This window comes from Lepidochelys kempii, chromosome 23, assembly GCF_965140265.1.
Source record: "Lepidochelys kempii isolate rLepKem1 chromosome 23, rLepKem1.hap2, whole genome shotgun sequence".
Lineage (NCBI taxonomy): Eukaryota > Metazoa > Chordata > Testudines > Cheloniidae > Lepidochelys > Lepidochelys kempii.
Window position 1 is genome coordinate 5,289,558 of NC_133278.1, and position 20,335 is coordinate 5,309,892.

A 20,335-nucleotide genomic window follows, 5' to 3' on the forward strand; every position below is an offset into this window, starting at 1 on the left:
AGAGGTTGCCATACACGACGCGATTAGCCTGTGGAACTCCCGGCCCCATTAAATCCCTGAGGCCAAGAGCTTCACAAGATTCCAAGTGGGAAGGTGGATCCCAGCTACAGCCTCAGTTATAACAGCTAATGCTAACACTTGTCAGAAGGGAGATAAAAACCTCACACTTCAGGCTCAGGTAAGCTGTGGCTCCTAGGGTTGAAGAGGCTGTTTTGTGTCTCCATCTGGAGCCAGCTGCTGTTGGAGGCAGGTTCCCAGGGTAGAGGGAGCTAGGGTCAGATCCAGTCCGGCAGGCCCCATGGTCCTGTGACCGGTTAGGGCAGAGGAGGGTAAGAGGGGCTGGCAGGAGATGGACTAAGGCATGGGGCAGAGAAAGGTGCTGCGATATGAGCCACAACACAAGGACGAGGGCCGTGCGGCGACGCTGAATGGAAAACCCTTCTCGAATGATACAAGGAAAGGACTTGGTTACGCAATGGGCCCGTGGAACTCACCACCACTGGATGTCAGGAAGCCCCCGGAGCGGTGCAGGATCCAAACTGAGAAGTGGCTGTTTACATGACATGCAAAGCGACACTACAGAGGGTTAATAAGAGAAGGGCCCATCACTGAGCCAGGTGGGGGGTTGGAGGTAACGTCCCCATGGCCAGTTCACCCAGCAGTGCCCACTAGAGCTGGCTTTGCACCATCCGCTGAAGCGGCTGGTGCAGGGCACTGCCAGAAGTGACAGACCTGGCTAGCTGGCCAAACCTCCTCCCTCCTGGCTTCTATCGCCGCCTTTGGGAGGGGGTGGGGTCTAGTGGTTAGAGCGGGGCGGGGACTAGGAGTCAGGACTCCTGGGTTCTATTCTATAATGCAATCTCATTTCTCCTTCCCCCCCACCCTCATCCTAGTCAGTTGTGTACAGCTGGGGGGAATCAACACTGCCCAACCACACACAGGGGCCCAGGCACTGCCCTCTTAATGCCACCCGCCTGCCCACTCTGCCCCCGCTCCACTGAGGGGTCTCACCACCATGCGGGGGCGACAGGAGGGAATGGAGCCCTGAAGGGTTAACTGAAAGCGGGTGAAGGGTTAACTAGCTGGATAAAGGCATGGAGATAGATAGATAGATAGATAGATAGATAGATAGAGGGGGGGTGTATGGGGATGGATGGAATAGATGAGTGTATATGGGGCTGGACAGATGGGTGGGGCGTGTGTGGGGATGGATGGATAGGTGTGTGCGGATGGATAGACAGATGGATAAATGGGTGGACGGACGGGAGGAAGTGTGTATAGGAGAGTGGACAGACAGCTGTGTCCGGGGCATGGATGGATGGGTGGATGAATAGATGAGGACGGACGGACGGGTCGATGGGTGTGTGGGGGGGATGTACAGACGGGGAGGGTCGGACCAACGGGTATATAGGGGGGTGGACAGACAGCTGTGTCCGGGGATGGGTGTATGGATAGATTGGGAGGGAGGGACGGGTCGAGGGGTGTGTGGGGGACCGACAGAAGGGGAGGGGCGGACGGACGGGTGTATAGGGGGGTGGAAAGACAGCTGTGTCCGGGGATGGATAGATGGGGGGGGCGGAGGGGTGGATGGTTATGGGGGGAACGGACAGACGGGGACGGGCTGACGGACGGGTGTATAGGGTGGTGGAAAGACAGCTGTGTCCGGGGATGGATAGATGGGGGGGGGGGCGGAGGGGTGGATGGTTATGGGGGGAACGGACAGACGAGGAGGGGCGGACGGACGGGAGGACGGGTGAATGGGGGGCGGACAGACAGCTGGGTTCGGGGATGGATGAATAGATGGGGACGGACGGACGGGAGGACGGCTGTACAGGGGGCGGACAGACAGCCGTGTCCGGCGATGGACGGACGGGCTGGCTCCGTGGCGGGGAGGGTGCCTAGCCGTGGGGGCGGGAGGGCGCGGCGGCAGGGAAGGGGTTAAGCGCCCCCCGCCCCGGGAGCTGTACATGGACAGTGGGTGCGGCCCCGCCAGCCCCCGCCCCCTGGCCCGGGCGGCTCCGTCCGCTGCGCTGCCAGCCCGGAGCAGGGCGCAGGGAGCCGCGGGGGGACAGGGGCCGGCCGGGGGCTGGGATGAGCCCGATCCGGGGCAGGGGGCGCTGAGCCGGGCGCCCATCCCCGTGGCTTTGGCGCGCGTGGCTGGATGTGAGGGAGGGGGCGAGGGCTCTGCCGACCCACGCGTGGGGGGCCCCCCCCCTCTCCGCCGGGCTCGCGTCCGTCCCCCCGCCCGTCCCCCCACCCCACGAGCGTCCGCGATGTCCGCCGAGGTGCGACTGAAGCAGCTGGAAGCGCTGGCGCTGGACCGGAGCTTCCTGGGGCTGGAGACGCTGCTGGATCTTCTGCTCTGCGTCTCCCACGAGCTGGGCGCCTCGCCCCTGGCCCACGAGAAATACATCGCGGAGTTCCTGCGCTGGGGTGAGTCCGCCGGACGCCGGGGTCCCTCCCTGGCCGCCCCCCACGCCCAGGACACCTGGCTCCCTCCCTGGCCGCCCCTCACGCCCCGGACCCCGGGGTCCCTCCCTGGGCGTACCGCCCCCCCCCTACCCTGGACATCTGGGTCCCTCCCTGGCTGTGCCACTCCCCGGACACCTGGGTCCCTCCCTGGCCACCCCTCAGGCTCCAGACACTTGGGTCCCTCCTCGGCCAGGGTGGCATATCAGGGGTGATGATGCAGTGGGGCATGGGTGCTGTGATGAGTTGGGGGTGCCTGGCAGGCCATGGGGAGGGGGAGCTGGTGGCTGGGCAGTGCCATGAGTTTGGGGGGGCAGGAGGGGTCTCACTTTCTTCACAGCATCTTCCTCGGTGTCTCCCCTAAGCCCCCTAACGGCCTGGCCCAGGATGGGCTAGGGACAAAGATAAACCCACCCTGCCCCCCCGACCCCCCACTTATGGAGGGGAGCTGATGAGTCTCCCCGGCAGGCCCCAGGGCACTGGACAATCCGCTGAGGATGTGGGGAACTGGGGCATGACCCTGCTGTCCCTGCCCCTCACCCTCCGGGCACAGCGGGCCCCCCACTGAGGGGCGAATGGCTCGGGTGCTGGGGAGAAGGCTCCCAGGTGTGGGGTGAGTCCCTCAGGTGCCAGGGGCAGGGGCCTGTATTGAGATCCCCCCAGTGAAATCAGCGACGAGTGCCCAGTGACAAAGGGGTCCAAGCTGGCCCCAGGTGTCCCTAGCGCCCAGCTCTGGGGCAGGTCTGGTTCGGCCTGGTAGGGGGACACCCAGGCATTGCGAATCCGAGCTTTCTTGGGGGTCCAGGTCGGGGGTGTCTGTGGAAATTCTGGTTGCCTGAAGCCTATACCATGGGGCTGTGGCAGGAGCCCCGAACCCCACGGGTGATTCTGCAGCATGCGTGGAATGGGGCTCAGGGCAGGGGAGGAGCCAGTGGGATCCACACTGGGGGGGCTCCAGCCACCGATCATCAGATCAGACGGGCAGCCACTAGGGGTTGGCGGAGGGGTCCCCATGGCGGTTCCAATCTAGCCCCTGATGACCAAAACCTTCCTCCCCTCCTGCCCCCCGTGAAGCGAGTTTGTTGGACTGTCAGCTCAGTTCCGAGTTGGCAGGTGAGCTCCCAGCCCCTGGCTGGCCCATGGAAATGGAGCCTCACCGAGTGGGGTTCCCTTGGCAGGGGGCAGCACCTGCTCCGGGATGCTCCAAATCCAGGCCTCTCTCGGGCCATGCTGCCCAGTCAGTGTTCAAGGCTCCCAGGGGACGAAGAGGGGGCTGCTGGGCCAAGAACACGGGCTGGTGCTGAGGGCTCTGGGAGGGGAGTGGGATCTAGTGGTGAGAGCAGGGGGCTGGGAGCCGGGACTTCTGGGTTCTGTCCCCAGCTCTGGGAGAGGGGTGGGCTCAGGTGGTTAGAGTGGGGTGGGGCTGGGAGTCAGGACGCCTGGGTTCTAGTCTCTACTCTGCCACTGTCCATAGTCAAGTCCCTTCCCCACTCTGTGATTCACTTTCCCTCCAGTGGCAGTGAATGGGGAGGGCAAGGAAGGTTCATTATTGACCTCAGGTGAGGTTGACACCTCTTGGGGGGAGTCAGGACCCCGGGGTTCTCTTCCTGGGCAGGGTGGAGTTCTTGGAGGAGAACTTGCCTTGGGTGGGGGGTGCCCATACTTCCCTAGACCTCCACTCCCTGCCCCTCCTTGGCTCTGTCCCTGGCTGGGAGGGGACAGGCTGGCTCAGCCTGCAGGCAGGTCCATGACAAGCACTCAGCTGTGGGCAGAGGGGATGGCCGAGCCCACCTGGCAACAGCCATGCTCCCTCCCACCCTGGGGCAGACCCAGGGGTTAGGCCAGGAGAGGAGCTGGGAGCCAGGACTCCTGGGTTTTCTGCCCAGCACTGGGAAGGGAGTGCGGCCTAGCAATTAGAACAGGGGGGTGGGAGCCAGGACTCCTGGGTTCTCTGCCCAGCACTGGGAAGGGAGTGGGGCCTAGCAGTTAGAACAGGGGGGTGGGAGCCAGGACTCCTGGGTTCTCTCCCCTGGAATGGGGTCTAGTGGTTAGAGCAGGGGGATGGGAGCCAGGAGGGGAGTGGGGCAGTGTGTTTCCAGCTGGGGAAGTTTAGCATCCAGCTCCTGTGTTCCTGGGTAGGGGCTGGATCTGGGTAGCCTGGGCTGGGCTCTGGCTCAGCCATTGACTGCACTAAGAAGAATTGTCTGCCAGGTTCTCCCCACCCATTGAAGAGCTGGGGGGCCCCTGGCTTCCCTCGCTATGAATTGCGGATGAGGAGGCCCAGAGAGGCCACTTGCCCCAGGCCACATGACAACCAGAGAACCCAGGCGTCCTGGACATGTGCCCTGAGATCCAAGGGCTGAGAATAGAACCCAGGGGGCCTGAGTCCTCACCCCACACCCACAAGGCGGGATGTAGGCCAAGGAGCACAGGCGGAGTTGGGGGGAGCCCAGGGCTGGACTAGCAGGGGCAGGGTGGGGTGGGGGCTGGACTGGGGGGGTAACAGCGGCATTGTCTTCTGAAGTGGAGGAATCTTAGAACTGTTCGGTGATGCCTTGGAAAGGAAAAGACTCATAGCCCTGGGGCAGCCCCTTGCTGTCCCCATCCTGCGCTCCCCTCCCCGCCCCCTGCCCCGAGCTCTGCCGGTGCCCCTCACTCCTGACCCACAGCTCCCTGCTAGCCCAGCCTTTGGGTTCCCCCCAAAAACTAGCTTAATGATCTCCACCCAAACTGACCGCCAAAGTTTTCTGAACTTCGAAGGCCAGCTCCCCCTCCTGTCCCAAACTCTCTCTTGTGCCCCTCGCTGTACTCCCTCTGCCCTGCTCCCTCCTTGGGTTGGGAACTTACAAGAAGCTCCCCCAGCCCCTGGCCTTCCCCCGCCCCCCACCCCCGGCATCCCCTCCCCACCAGGCCTTGTGCATTCCAGACCCCCATTAGCATCACACAGCTGCTATTGTTCAGCCTTGATGGAGCCTCATGGCACAGGCATGCCAGCTGTCCCGGGGAGGGGGGAGTCTGGGCAGAGCCAAGCCTGTGTCCCCGGGGTTGGCATCCTGGGAAGGCAGTGATGGGGTCCCCAGAGGCAGCTGAGAGAGCTGGGAGAAGGGGCACAGGTTGTACCCACAGGCTGCTGGCATTGCCCTGTTCTCAGTTGAATCTCTCCGGCCTGGAGACTTCAAAGCACCCAGGACATTGTCCCTGCTGTCAGGGTTATGGGACAGGACTGGCACCCAGGACTCTTGGGTCCTGTTCCCAGCTGTGAGACAGGAGAGGCGTCAAGTGGTTAGAGCAGGGGGCTGGGAGCTAGGACTCCTGGGTTCTATTCCTGACTCTCACTTCCCTGCTCTGGAATTTGGTTTCTTGATTGGACGATGGAGCCGGCGACACCAATAAACCTTTGGAGAAAGCAGCCAGCCACTCAGGCAGAAGGTGTTCAAGGAATGACAATTGCAGCCACCTCTGGGGTGGGGCGCAGCCGCTGTGTAACAGCCACCCGGAGCTGCAGTGTGAAAGCAAGAGGGGGCAGAATGGGGTTACCGGGGAGCTTTCATGGGCACCTGACACTGGTTCCCCAGAGATGCCAATGCCTGAATGGGCCGCAGGCTGAGCTTCCCTCTCCCGCCTCAAAGGGAAGCCCTTGTGGGGCTGAGCTGGGGCTCACTGGCAGGGTGGGGTCACACCAAACTCCTCCCCCCAGCCTCATCCCCAGCTGGGAAATGGCCAGTCTTTGGGCCTCGCTCCACAGGGTTCCGGCCCTCTCTGCCCCGGGATGGTGGGTTCCCTTCCGAGCCCCACTGGCCAGGGGTGACAGCCCCATGTGCTGCTGATGGGGCACTGCTGTGGGGAAGCTCACAGCGACAGAGCTCCCCAGCACTGTGCTGATGGGGAACTGCTGTGGGGAAGCCCGCAGCGCCGGGGGTCCCAGTTGGCCAATGCCAGGGGGAAGCCCGCAGCACCGGGGGCCCAGTAGGGCACGGCTGCCTGGAAGTTCACAGCACCAGAGCCGGAAGGCCCCCACCGGCGCTTGCTCCCGCCAGCCTCGTCCCCGAGCGAGCGGGATCCCGGCAGGAAGAGGCTGGGTTTTGGCAGCGGCCCCCAGCCGCTCCGCCAGGCCCGTTGGATCCGCTCCTTATGTGGACAAGCTGGCAGAGCCGCCCCTGCCCCCGGGCCCAGCCTGCGCCACGCGCTGCCGCAGGGGGATTTGTTGTCTGCATGCTGGGAGTTTGTGCAATGCCATAAAAGGCCGGCGGCTCTCACCACTGCCCCTCCACCCCCCCTTGCTCTGCGCCAGGAGCTCAGTGCCAGGCTAAACACAGGCCCAGGCCCTGCTGCTTACGGGGAGCCAGAAAAGCCCATCTCAGGGGAGCGGGATCCAGCCCCCCCTCCCTCAGCAGCCTTAATATCAGAGCAATGCCCTGCCTCCTGCCTGGGAGAAGCGTTCCCTTCCCCTGCCCCCCACAGCGCCCCCTGCTGGGAGAGGCAGGGGCTGGTGTAGCCGGGAGCACTCCCCACAGCCAACTCCTGCCCCACTCCCCACATCGCCCCCTGCTGGGAGGGGCCGGGGCTGATTTGTCTCCTCAGTGAAGGGAAGGAATAAGGACGGGCCATGAAGTTTACAAAGCAGCAGGAGGGCTCAGTGGTTAGAGCAGGGGGGGGACTGGGAGCCAGGATTCCTGGGGTCTAACGCCAGCTCTGGGAGGGGAGTGGGGTCTAGTGGCTAGAGCAGGGGGCTGGGAGCCAGGACTCCTGGGTTCTGTCTCAGTGCCGGGAGGGGAATGTGGTCTAACCAGTGCTCTGGTCAGGCCCTGACTAGATCCCTTGCTGTAGACTCAGCTCCCCATCACCCCCTGGTTCTCCAGGCTCTGGTCACCAGGCCTGGGGGCCAGCGTGTGGCTACAATAGTCAGTGGCTCTGTCATACCTTGGGGGGTGTTGTGGTGTACTAACAGGGGTGGGGAGCAGGAGTTGGGGGGCTGCTGTGGGGCACTAGTGGGGGTGTGGAGCAGGGGGGTGCTGTGGAGCACTGGGGGGGGTGGGGAGAGGGGGTGGAGGGAGAGCTGCGGGGTGCTGTGGGGCACTAGCGGGGGCATGCACCAGGGGGACGCTGTGGGGCACTAGTGGGGGCAGGGTGCGGCGGGTGGTGTGGGGCACTAGCAGAGGTGGGAAGAGGGGGTGGAGGGGGAGCTGGGGGGCACTGTGGTGCACTAGTGGGGGGGTGGGGCACGGGGGTGCTGTGGGGCACTAGCGGGGGCAGGGCGTGCGGGGGGTGGGGAGGGGCGTAGCTTGTATATGGAAAATTTCAGGCGCAGGAATTTCCGCCCGGGCACGAGCCCCGCCTAGGCCCGGCTGGAATCTGAGAATCGCAGCGAGCCCAGATTCCCAACCCGGCCGCAGCCCGAAATAGGAGCTGGAGGAAGGGGTGGGGGGGGTGGGGGATCCTGTCAGAGCTCCAAGGCCTCCCGCAAAGCTGCCTCCACCCCCGCTGAGGGAGCGGGGGGCGCTGAAGTGTCCAAAAATAGCCCCACGTCTTCACTAAAGTGTTGCTGGCCACTGCTCTCCTCCCAGGGCCAGGCCTTGGTGGGGGGCAGCCCTTGCTGCGCCGGGCAGGGCCTGAGCAGCTCCTGGCGTGTTGATCCCCACCAGGGCTCAGGGGTGCAGGCGTGATAGTCATAATTCCTCTTCTTGGCCCTCCCCCTTCATTGCCACCAGCAGGAGAGTGGGGCACAAGGAGGGGCTGTCACAGAGCAGAGAATAGAACCCAGGAGTCCTGGCTCCCAGCCCCCCCTGCTCTAACCACTGGACCCCACTCCCCTGCCGGAGCTGGGGAGAGAACCCAGGAGCCCTGGCTCCCAGCCCCCCGTTCTAACCACTAGATTTGTTAGGTGTCTCTAAAGCAAGCGGGTCGGACCCAGCGCCCTGCTGGCTCTGCTCCATTTTTCCATGAGGTTTTTTTCATCGACTCGTTAGGAAGCTGCGGCCTGTGAAACATTTGGGGCGTGGCAGGGACAGGGGCATATGGGGCACTGTGGGGGTGGAGGGGCATGCGGGGTGCTGCGGGGGTGAAGGGGCATGGGGGCATGGCAGGGACAGGGGCATATGGGGCACTGTGGGGGTGGAGGGACATTTGGGGTGTGGCAGAGACAGGGCGTGCGGGGTGCTGCGGGGGTGGAGGGGTGTGCAGGGCACAGCAGGGGTGCTCAGGGTGTTGCGGGGGTGGAGGGGCGTTTGGGGCGTGGCGTGGCAGGGGCGTTCGGGGATGGAGGGGTGTGCAGGGCGTGGCAGGGGCGTTTGGCGCACTGTGGGGGTGGAGGGGCATTTGGGGTGTGGCAGAGACAGGGCGTGCGGGGCGCTGTGGGGGTGGAGGGGTGTTTGGGGCGTGGCAGGAAGGGGTGATTCGGGGTGCCCAGGGAGGGGGCTGCTGTGTTGCCATTGGCCAGGAGGAGGATAAGGACCCGGGGGACGCGGAGGGAGGTGGCTGGAGGAGTGGGCGCTGGGTCAGTCAGCCTGAGCTACAGGGGTTTTAGTGGGGCTCTGAGCTCGCTGAGCTCTGATTCGGCCCGGATTCCTGCCCACCTGGGGCAGTGCCCCAGAGGGAGACAGCTCCTGGCTGTCCGTCTGCCCCAGGGCTGCCCATCCACACAGCTGGCATTGCCTTGTCTCTCCCATGGTGCCAGGCATGGCCAGGGTGCCAGACCCTCCCCATGCCACTTCCCCAAACAATGCCCCCTCCCTGCCCGCTGCGGTGTTTACACTCGCTGATATGAATAGACTGTCATGACCTGACCCCGCCTGCCCGCCCGCTGCCCGGCCCAAGGGGACGGATTTAGCTCTGGATCGCGCCTGGCTGCATCTTCCCCTCTCTCCCCCACCCCCGGTTCAGACCTTGGGCTATTTTCAAACTTCTGCGTCCAAAGAATCATCTGGCGGGGAAGGCGGGCAGCTGAGTGCCGGGGTGAGGGCACCTAGGCCCCCTGACCTTGCTTGCTGCATGGCAGGAGGAGGGAACTGGGTCTTAGGAGGTCTAGTGGTCAGAGCATGGGGGAGGGGGGAGTCCGGACTCCTGGGTTCTTGTCCCAGCTGCGGGCAGGGAGCACGGGCGACTGTCAGCAGCAAGCGATCGTTACCACCCCCAAAGCTTGTTAGGAGTGCGCCGTGCCCCCCGCCCCAGGGCTGAGAGCTTCTGTTAGCTTGGCACCCACCATCCCCTGCCCCGCCAAGCCCAGGCTTGAGGTGATTGAACTGCCAGCAGAGGGGCCCCCACCTGCACAGGGGCTAATGGCCCCCAACATCCAGCTAGCTACCCCTCCACCCCAGCACCTTCTGACCATCCCCCACTCAGCCCAGGCTGGTCCCTTTGTTTGCACACACGATGGGAGTAAGGGGTCACGGCCTCTCCCTGCCCAGCTGTGGGGGCAGATGCCCGGGCTGGGGGTCCCATGCAGGGTTGGGGGGGAGACGTCGGTGATATGACCCCTTCATGCATGGGGCCCTGCCCCTTTGCTGTGGTCTCTTCCCTCCCTCTCTCTATTCCCCCCTCTCCCATTAATCTTCATTCATCATCTATCGGCCTGGCCAAATCTTTCCCCCTGCTCGCTCCAGAGGGGTTGGGGGGCTCCAGTGAGGGGCTGGGACACAGCTCCTGTCCTTGCCTTTCAACACTTGCCCTGCCAGCTTCTTTCCCCATCTGGGGTTAAAGGAGCCGACATGACCCAGGCTGGTTCCTGCCCCCAATTGCTGGCAGAGAGCTGGGGTAGGGGGAGACCCAGACTCCACTAAGACACCGGCCTGCACCGCTTGCCCGATGGCCATTCTTCCGTGGTAGTCCTGGCCTGCTCCCATGTGGGAGTTTGTGGTCCCATGCGGGAGTTGGGGCAACTCTCCCATACTCTTCCCCCTCCAGGGGGATCCGCAGGATGCGAGCCTGCCCAGCCTCGAACTAAAGGAGCGCCAGCCGGCGGCAGTAGTTGGCCGTTATCCTCTTAGTAAAGCAGCCGCTCCAGGGGAACGTGAGGCTGGCTGCACAGGGGAGTTAGCGCCTCACCCGTGTTTAGATGCTGCAGCGACAGGCGCCTTGAGAGACTGGCGGAGATGGGGAAGCTTCCAGCAGCTCGGAAGGAAGGGGACCGATCATGGACACAGAGCGTTTTAACACGGCTAAATGTCTGGGAACAAAGAATGGGGGTCGTGCTCACAGGATGGGGGCTCTCATGGGAAGCAGCGACTCTGAAAAGATTTGGGGGTCACGGGGAATGATCAGCAGAACACGAGCTCCCAGTGCGACGCTGGGGCCGAACAGGCGAATGCACCCACAGGGGCGTCTTGCGGAGGAGCAGAGAGGTGATTTTCCCTCTGGATTGGGCCTGGGTGCGACCGCTGCTGCGATCCGGGGTCCAGCTCTGGGGCCCACAATTCAAGGATGCTGATAAATTGCCAAAGGGTCAGGGAAGAGCCACGAGAACGATCAAAGCATTAGAAAACCTGCCTGACAGTGAGAGACCAAGGAGCTAATGCCCATGGCTATGAGCCCGGGGGTGGGAGGTCTGGTCCCAGCTCAGCTTCAGAAGTCCTAGTGATGGTAGGCAAGGGACTTTGTGTGCGAGGTGGCTGCTTGCTTTCCTCTCCAGGAGTGGTGCCCTCTCCTCGTACTGACGGAGCGTAACTCACCATCTCCTCTTCAACGAGCAGACAGATCTGACCCCTCTGCTTACAGGCTTTTTTGAGAATATGGGCCAAAAGCTTGTGCTTCCTAATAATCTTTTCTCACCTCGATTCCCTTTGCCCCACCACCAAAAGGCAGCCACCTCTGGTGTGGGACGCGGCAGCTGTTTAAAGAGCTGTCTGTCGACGATGCAGCACAGAAGTGGAGGGGGCCTAGCTAACACACAGCAGAAGTTTAAGGAGATGATAGATTTTGGCCAGGACTATTGTTATCCTGTTGGAAATGTCCCGGGATCTTTAGGGGCCGGGGGCAGTCAGGGGCTCCAGTTTTCCATCCAGAAGATGGTGAGCCCAGCCACACGATGGGGCTGTTGGATCAGTGCTGTGGAAGGAGAGGTTCCACCTTCCGGATGGCTCCCGCCCCGATCGCACCCTGCGAAGCTACGTGCAAGACATGATGGGACAACACAGAGGTTGTCCGTCCTGGGCTGGCAGGGAGGGGCCCCAGGGCGGACATGGGAAGCAGAGATCCGGAGAGCTGGGGTGGCTGGTGTATGCCTCGGTGTGGATCCCCCGGGACCCCCTTGCAGCCCTGCTCTGGGGCAGCAGGGTCGAGGCCAGCAGCAGGTGCGGGTAGACTGACTCCAGCGGCTCGGCTGGGATAAAAGCACCAGGGCTCCCCATCCTCGTGCTTCAGCTGAGAACTGCTCACCGGCAGGGTCAGGAAGGCCACTGCTCCCATGGAATAGCACCGCACAGCTGGGAAGGGAATGCATGTATGAGACCTTCCTATGGCCGCTGCTGGAGGTGGGATACTGGAGTCCATGGAGCCCCGGGTTGATCCGGTGTGTCCGGAGGCGGGATATTGGCCGAGACGGAGCCCCGGGTTGATCCGGTGTGGCCGGAGTTGGGATATCGGCTGAGACGGAGCCCTGGGTTGATCCGGTGTGGCCAGAGGTGGGATATTGGCTGAGACAGAGCCCTGGGTAGATCCGGTGTGGCCGGAGGCGGGATATTGGCCGAGACGGAGCCCTGGGTTGATCTGGTGTGGCCGGAGGCGGGATATTGGCCGAGACAGAGCCCTGAGTAGATCCGGTGTGGCCGGAGGCGGGATATTGGCCAAGACGGAGCCCCGGGTTGACCCGGTGTGGCCAGAGGCGGGATATTGGCCAAGACGGAGCCCCGGGTTGATCCGGTGTGGCCGGAGTTGGGATATCGGCTGAGACGGAGCCCTGGGTAGATCCGGTGTGGCCGGAGGCAGGATATTGGCCGAGACAGAGCCCCGGGTTGATCCGGTGTGGCCAGAGGTGGGATATTGGCCGAGATGGAGCCCCAGGTTGATCCGGTGTGGCCGGAGGTGGGATACCGGCCGAGACGGAGCCCTGGGTAGATCCGGTGTGGCCGGAGGCGGGATATTGGCTGAGATGGAGCCCTGGGTTGATCCGGTGTGGCCGGAGGCAGGATACTGGAGTCCATAGAGCCCCAGGTTGATCTGGTGTTATTACTGCCCCCAGTTCAGCACCGTTTCCAGCGCTGCGTCCACACTAGGGACAAAGGGCTTTTTGGAACACGTGGTAAAGTCTCTGCACGGATAAGGGCAGCTTGTAATTTTCCCACGCGTTAGCTGCTCCAGGCCCCACTCCCAGGGTAGGGCTACACTGCCCCGTGAGCCCAGGATTCGAACTCAGGCTCCAAACTAAACCACCTTCTATCTACACACCGACTGTGCTAACGCAGGACTTGGACCTAGCCTCCCACGACCCTACAGGGCAGAGTGTCCAAGCCTGAGTCAAGCCAGGACCCAGGGTTCAAGTCGTGTTGCTCCGCAGTGTAGACTCGGCCCCCCTGGACTTGTGTTCTGGGAGTCCACCAAAAGTATCCCACAATCCCCTGGGCCGACTGACTCTGGGCAGTCAAGTTTTTCTACTCTGCACCACAAAGGGCTAGAGCGGCCCCATTTTGGGAGGACGCTAGGAAGTCTGGGATAGCTGTGGTGGGGCTCGGGTTTCGGTGGGGCAGTGTAGATGCTGCAGCCCCAGGTTGGGCCCCGGGTTCAACACTTCCTAACAAGAAGTTACCAACGGGTGTTGACGCTCAAGCCCTAGGGTAACAAACCCGATGGCTGCTCACTCCAGTTCCACGAGCCCAGGGCTGCCACTGCAGTGTAGACAGACCCCTTTGTGTTTCCCGCAGCTGGCTAACGGGTGCGAACCAAACTGCCTTGTCCACACTCGGGTCTTACCAGGTGTTAGCGAACGTGGGGTGAAACCGCACGCTGTTCCTGGCTGCAGGATCCCCAGGCCCCTGGTGCTGTCCCTGACCCCAGTGAAAAATGACAGGGAAGCACTCCCCCAGCAGAACGCCCGTGGAAGGGGGGTGTGGATCGGAAACGCCGGCTAGGGCCTTGGACCAGCAGCCGGTGCACTGTGGGCCTCGGGGGCTGTCTGCACTGCACCTAGATGGCACCGTGGCCCCTGGCGCTGCCCCGGCAGCCCGGATTTCACCCCCGTGCGCACGCAGAGCCCTGGTGGCCTGTCCAACTCGTGCTGGGATGGACCCGGGCTGTGGCTTTTCCCTGGAGGCAGCCAGCAGAGGCCCTTCTGGCCGGAAGGGACAGGGCTGCTTTCCGTCCATGCCGGCCAGGTAAAAACGACCCTTGCTTGGCTAGGTAGCCGGGCCAAGAAACCCACCTTTTTTTTTTTTTTTGCTGTGACTGGACACGTTCTCGGGGTTGCGCCGGCTTCTCTGTCACGCCTCGTGAGCGTTTGGCATAGCTGCTGCGCCCCGCCCCAGAGGTGGCTGCATTGCGGTTGAATTTGTCCGGCGCGCTTGGGGCTCTGGCAAGGCTGGAGACCCAGGAGAAATGAAAGCACTCGATGCCGGCAGGCTGCAGGCGGGTGTTGAGCAGGCTGGGGCTGGTGCTGAGAGAGGCGCGTGAGCTAGACCTTGGCCCCCAGCACCCGAGCCTGGCCTGCATTCAGGACCAAGCAATCAGCCCCCGGAGACTGAGGGGCCTGAGAGGGGAATCTCAGGGGGGACCAGGCCCAGAAGGGGTGTGCATGGATGGGGGATCCCTGTGAGTGCCAGGGCCCCATTCTACCCTCCCCCACAGGGCTGGCTGTGGGGGGAATGGGGGCTGTGGGGGGATGGAGAGGTGCAGAACCGATGGCTATGGGGGGCGGGTGAGGGGGCTGCACAGGGTTGGCTGGAGGGGGGGATGGGGAGGTGCAGGACTGATGGCTGTGGGGGGGCGGGCGAGGGGGGTGCACAGGGCTGGCTGTGCGGGGGATGGGGAGGTGCAGAACCGAGGGCTGTGGAGGGGGGTGCCCAGGGCTGGCTGGGGGGGAGGGGGAATGGGGTGGTGCAGAACTGATGGCTGTGGGGGGTGGGCAAGGGGGGTGCACAGGGCCAGCTGTGGGGGCGATGGAGAGGTGCAGGACCGAGGGCTGTGGGGGGCGGGCGAGGGGGGCGCATGGGGCCGATGGAAGGCAGTGCTGAGGAAAGCACAAGGGGTCAACTGGAGTGTGACCCCCCCCCCAGCTTTACTGACCCGTGTCCCTCCGGTGCCCCTGCAGCCGAGCCAGTGACCGCCCGGATCAAGGAGCTGCAGCTGCAGAGAGATGACTTTGAGATCCTGAAGGTGATCGGGCGCGGCGCATTCAGCGAGGTGAGACGGGGCCGCGTGCCGGGAAGCCGGGCCAGCAGCTGGCAGGGCCGCAGGGCCGCCAGGCAGCCGGGTAACGCCTCATCGGGGTCGAACGGGGATCCCAGCCCTGGCCTTGTGCATGGGGGACAGGGGGGCGCAGCTGCCGGGTGTCCGGCTGAGCCAACACAGCCCAGGCCCCGGGCTCCCCTGCTGCCAGCCCCCGGGAGCCGCAGGAGAGCTGGTGCTGACCAGTCGCTGGCGAGCCCAAGGGATCCAGGCAAAATGGGTTTGTGTCGAGCCGAAAAGGCAAATTTGGTTTTTTTGGTTTTGTTCTGGCAACTTGCAAAGTTTAAAAAAAAAACCACCAACCCCCCCCCCCCCAGCCCTCCCCTCCCGTTCTGGGCCAAAGAAAATGTTTTGTTTTGTTCGGAGCTTTTCTGACGTTTAAAACCTGAAATGAAAGAAAAGGCCAGTTGAGAATGTAAAGTCGCTTCCAAGGGCAACGCTTGGTTTTGGAAATGGTGGAACGAAACCTTTTGATTTCCTCCCTCCCCCGCACCCCCCCCCCACTTGAAATGCACAGTGTGTCCTGGGGTGGCCAATCTGCATTTTTCACAGAAAAACCCGGTTCGGGGTGGAAAAGTTTGTCCAGCTCTAACTGTCAGTAGCACACAAAAGGAAGGACGCATTCACTCAACGCCCAGTCAACCTGTGGAACTCACGGCTGGGGGATGCTGTGACAGTCAGAAGTACAAGTGGGTTCAGAAAAGAATGAGAGGATAAGCCCATCAGTTCCTGGAGGATAGGCCCCTCAGTTAGCCAAGACGGTCAGGGGCGCAGCCCCAGGCTCCAGGTGTCCCTAAGCCTCTGACTGCTGGGTGCTGGGACTGGATGACAGGGGATGGATCACTTGGTAATTGCCCTGTTCTGGTCATTCCCTGGCATCTGGCAGTGGCCACTTTCAGGGTCCGGATACTGGGCTAGCTGGCCCATTGGCCTGCCCCAGTCCGGCCACTCGTATGTTCTCTCTAGCCTGCCCAATTCAGGGAGGAAGGTCTCCCAGCCAGGGCGTCACAGCCTGTCCTTCCCGCTAAGGGTACGGGTTCAATCCCCAGGTTTGCTGGGTTGGAGAGGGACCAAGTGCTGCAGAACCAGCGGTGTCAAGTCTCTGCCCTACAGCTTGGGCAGCGTGGAGTGGTCAGTGCCACTCTGGCCGACTGGTAAGGGGGAGCCCCATTTCCCACCAGTGACCCACTTCATAACCTTCCCCCTGCAGCTGGCAGGTTCTGCCCTGCTCGCTCCCTGCCCCCAGGGAGATGGCACTGCAGCCCCCCACCCCTGCTTCCCACACCCCACTGCACCCCAGCCCTACCCTGGATTCCTGGAGGGGCCCTGTGACCACCCCAGGCTGTGGATGCTGCTGCTGGGGTGGGCACTGTTCCCGCTGGGAGCTGCACGGAGACAGCCAGTCTGCCCCCTCCCGCTGGGGTGTCTCTGTGCCAGCCATGGGCCATGTCCCTCCCCCCGACAGGTGGCGGTGGTGAAGATGAAGAGGACGTCGCAGGTGTACGCCATGAAGATCATGAACAAGTGGGACATGCTGAAGCGGGGCGAGGTGAGTCGGAGGCGTGAGTCACGTGGGGGGCGCTGGGTGCCGGGGGCTGATCCCAAACGGGCCTCGGGCTTCCCTGAAGGTTCGGATGCCCCCTTTCCAGTGCCTCTCCCCGGTGCCCATCCGTGGCCACCCTGGGCTGGAAGGGTGCCCCCACCTGCCCCCCATGGCATGGCTCAGCCACCCACCCCCATTCCTGCCCCCATGATGGCATGGCCCAGTGGTCATCCCCCACCCATGGCATGCCATATTGCTAATTCCTTCTGGACAGTGTCTTCATCTGTCTGCCCCCAAGCAATAACCCCCACCCCCACTATGTCCCAGATCCTCTGCCCTCCACCCCCGGGGCCTGCCCTGTGTCTGCGCCTGCAGGGTAAGAGCCCCTGAATTGCCCCATCCGCTCTGCTCTGCCCCCTCCAGCATTGCCCTTGTATCCCAGCAGCCTGACCAGGGCAATCTTGAGCAGGAGCAGAGAGGTGACTTTACTCTGTGTGTGGCCCTGGTGCGACCGCTGCTGGGATCCTGGGACCAGTTCTGGGGCCCACAGCTCGAGAGAGATGCTGACAAATTGCAGAGGGCTCGGAGAAGAGCCACGAGACGGATCGAAGGGTTAGGAAACCTGCCTTGCAGCGAGAGACGCCAGGAGCTCAATGTATTTAGCTTAACAAAGAGACGGTTAAGGGGAGACTTTAGTCCTGTCCATCGGAGCCGACGTGGGGAACGAATATTGAACCCTGGCTCTCCAGCCTAGCAGAGGCAGGTCTCACACGATCAGGGGGCTGGGAGTTGAAGGCAGAGAAATTCACGCTGGAAATATGGGATCAATTTTTAAGAGGGAGAGTCATTAACCCTGGGAACAGCTTCCCGAGGGGCTTCTCCAGCACTGGCCACATTTCAGTCAAGACTGGGGGTTTTTGTAAACAACCTGCCCTGGGAATTACAGTGGGGGCAGATCTGTGGCCTGGAGTATCCAGGGGGTCAGATGAGATGGGGTCACAATGGTCCCTTCTGGGCTCGGGCTCTCCAGGCCAGACTCTCTGAGTCCTGCCCCATCAGAGCCCTGTGTCCGCATCCGATCTACCCACCCCCCTGGCCCAAGCCTCTCTCTGCACACGCCTCCCCATGGCATTGTCCCGTCTCTTCAACTGCCCTCCCCCTGCCCGTGGCAGGGCCCTGGGCCCATCTCCCCATCTCCGTTACCTCTGTCCAGCTGCCCCTAGCTGCGCTGTGGGGTCCCAAGGAGCTGGGGGCCCTGTTGTGGGGCCCAGACCCTCGCCCAGCCTGGCTGGCCCCTCTCACCCCCGTCCCCCGGGCCCAGGTGGCCTCCCCAAGCCAGGCTCAGCATCTCTCCTGTGGGGGCAGGTGTCCTGTTTCCGCGAGGAGCGGGACGTGCTGGTGAACGGAGACAAGCGCTGGATCACCCAGCTGCACTTCGCCTTCCAGGACGAGAACTATCTGGTGAGCAGTCGGTGCTGGGCATTGCGGGTGGGGGGCATGGGGCACACGGGGGGCCAGGGCACACACAGGGGGTACAGGAGGCACATGGGGGGTCAGGAGGCACACCCAGGGGAGGGCAGGGCACTTCTGCCAGCACTTCCCGCCCTGCCCCATTCACAGACCATCTGCCTAGGGATGGGCCACTCCAAACCCTATAGATCGGACAGCCTGGGGTCTCCATAGGGACCACACTTGGGAACAGCCACTCCAGACCATATAGAAACCTCACCTGTGATCTCTATGGGGGGTACACATAGGGAAAGGGCCATTCTGGACACTATAGCCTGAGATTTCGATAGGGGACACACACTGAGGGCTAGCCACTCTGGGCCCTATAGACCCTATAGCCTGGCATGTCTATAGGGGACAGAGTGGAGACCCCATGTCCTGACATGGGATGTTATGAATGAGACATCTCCTGGACCTCCTGCCACCAGCTCTGAGATTAGAGCACCCTGAGGGGTCTGGGGCAGGGGGGCTGGGAGCCCGGACTCCTGGGTTCTATCCCCAGCTCAGAGAGGGCTGTCGGGTCTAGTGGTTAGAGGGGGGGGCGTTGGGAACCAGGACTCCTGGGTTCTATCCCCAGCTCTGGGAGGGGCGGGGGGTCTAGTGTAGCTAACACAGCGGGTGCTGGTCATGCCAAGGGCTGGAGCCCCCCATGCTGCCAGCACAGTCTCTCCCCTGCTGCTCTGCCCCCCCGTGGTGGGCTGCCCTCGAAGGTGGCCTGTCGGGAGAGCTGTCACACCTCGTCTCTGCTCCCGCAGTACCTGGTGATGGAGTACTACGTGGGGGGTGACCTCCTGACGCTGCTGAGCAAATTCGGGGACCGCATCCCCCTGGACATGGCCCGCTTTTACCTGGCCGAGATGGTGATGGCCATCGACTCCATCCACCGCCTGGGCTACGTGCACAGGTAGGTGCCCCCGGGGGGCAAGGCGGGGCACTGCGAGCAGAGGGGGCAGCCTGCACTGGGGGGAGGGCAGCAGAGCGCCTAGAGCCTCAGGCAGACAGAGTCCTGGCCCCCTTCTCCAGCCAGATACCTCCTGCCTCCCCCAGTCTCCCTTCTCCAGCCAGACACCCCCTGCCTCCCCCCCTTCTCTAGCCAGATACCTCCTGCCTCCCCCAGTCCCCCTTCTCCAGCCAGACACCCCCTGCCTCCCCCCCTTCTCTAGCCAGACACCCCCTGCCTCCCCCACCTCCCCTTCTCCAGCCAGACACCCCCTGCCTCCCCCTGCCCCCTTCTCCAGCCAGACACCCCCTCCAGCCCCCAGCCCCCTTCTCCAGACAGACACCCCCAGCCACGCCCAGTCCCCCTTCTCCAGCCAGACACCTCCTGCTGCCCCTGGCCCCCCTTCACTAACCATTTACTCCCTCCCTCCCCAGGCCTCCCTTCTCCAGCCAGACACCCTCTGTCTCTCCAGATCCCTTTCTCCAGCCAGATACCCCTTGGCCCTTATCCTGGGGGCTGCTAATTGTCGGGAGAGAGCATCAGATCAGGCCTTTGCTCCCCAACCTGCAGCCCCCGGGGCCGGAGCACGTGGGAGCTCTCTCGTTCCCCTGTGGGGTGCACAGGGCCCCGGCCAGCCAGCCAGCGTCCTAGGGTACCAAACGAGGTCGGATTTCTTGGCTTTGGCAACAACCCCTGTCCCCTGCCCCCCCAGCCTGTGATGCTGGCTCTGCCTCCAGCCATAAACACTGTCCTAGATTCAGACTCATCTCAGCTGGGCCCGGCTCCAAATCACATGAGCCACCGAGGCCTGGGAAGGTTCAGGGCCCTGGGAGAGGGCCCGGGAAGGCCCCCGAGGAGTGGGGGAGGGTGAGAATCGGGGGAGGCGCGCTGGCGAGATGGGAAGGGGCCAGAGAGCTCCCAGCTAGCACGATGGATGGGCAGACGGACGGGGTGGACGGACAGACAGGCAGGCAGATCCTAGGCCAGTGCCTGGAGGTGGCCGGGGAGGGAGACCCGGGGCCCGGGTTTGGGGAGGACCCTGCGTTAGTGCTGGTTGAAGGGGAGCATCTGGGCTCCTGGCGTCCTGCAGGGACCTTGGCACATGGGCCTGGCCTGGGATGGGAAACCTCCAGGCAGAACCCGCGGGGAGGGGAGCGGAGTGAGGTGGTGCTCTCGCCAGCCTGGCACTAGGGGGCGCCGTGCCACAGGGAGCGGGGTGAAGCCACAGAGGGGGCGCGCTCCCCTCGGTCAGTGATGCCCCAGCCTGGCACCAGGGGGCGCCGTGCCGCAGGGAGCGGGGTGAAGCCACAGAGGGGGCGCGCTCCCCTCGGTCAGTGGTGCCCCAGCCTGGCACCAGGGGGCGCCGTTCCACAGGGAGCGGGGTGAAGCCACAGAGGGGGCGCGCTCCCCTCGGTCAGTGATGCCCCAGCCTGGCACCAGGGGGCGCCGTGCCGCAGGGAGCGGGGTGAAGCCACAGAGGGGGCGCGCTCCCCTCGGTCAGTGGT

General features: G+C 63.4%; 1 protein-coding gene across 8 annotated transcripts in view; it reads left to right on the top strand.

Annotated features, from left to right (window-relative positions):
* Nucleotides 1-20,335, top strand: part of DMPK (DM1 protein kinase) — a 44,229-nt gene that overhangs the window by 10,535 nt on the left and 13,359 nt on the right. For 7 of the 8 annotated variants that reach the window (XM_073321380.1, XM_073321385.1, XM_073321383.1 and 4 more), the window contains exons 1-5: nt 2,059-2,433; nt 14,702-14,793; nt 16,304-16,387; nt 17,747-17,842; nt 18,646-18,794. In XM_073321380.1, the coding sequence (XP_073177481.1) occupies nt 2,274-2,433; nt 14,702-14,793; nt 16,304-16,387; nt 17,747-17,842; nt 18,646-18,794 (581 nt within the window). In that variant the 5' untranslated portion in view covers nt 2,059-2,273. Of the gene's footprint in view, nt 1-2,058; nt 2,434-14,701; nt 14,794-16,303; nt 16,388-17,746; nt 17,843-18,645; nt 18,795-20,335 lie in introns of those variants that run through there. The other variant, XM_073321386.1, reaches the window with a different exon arrangement.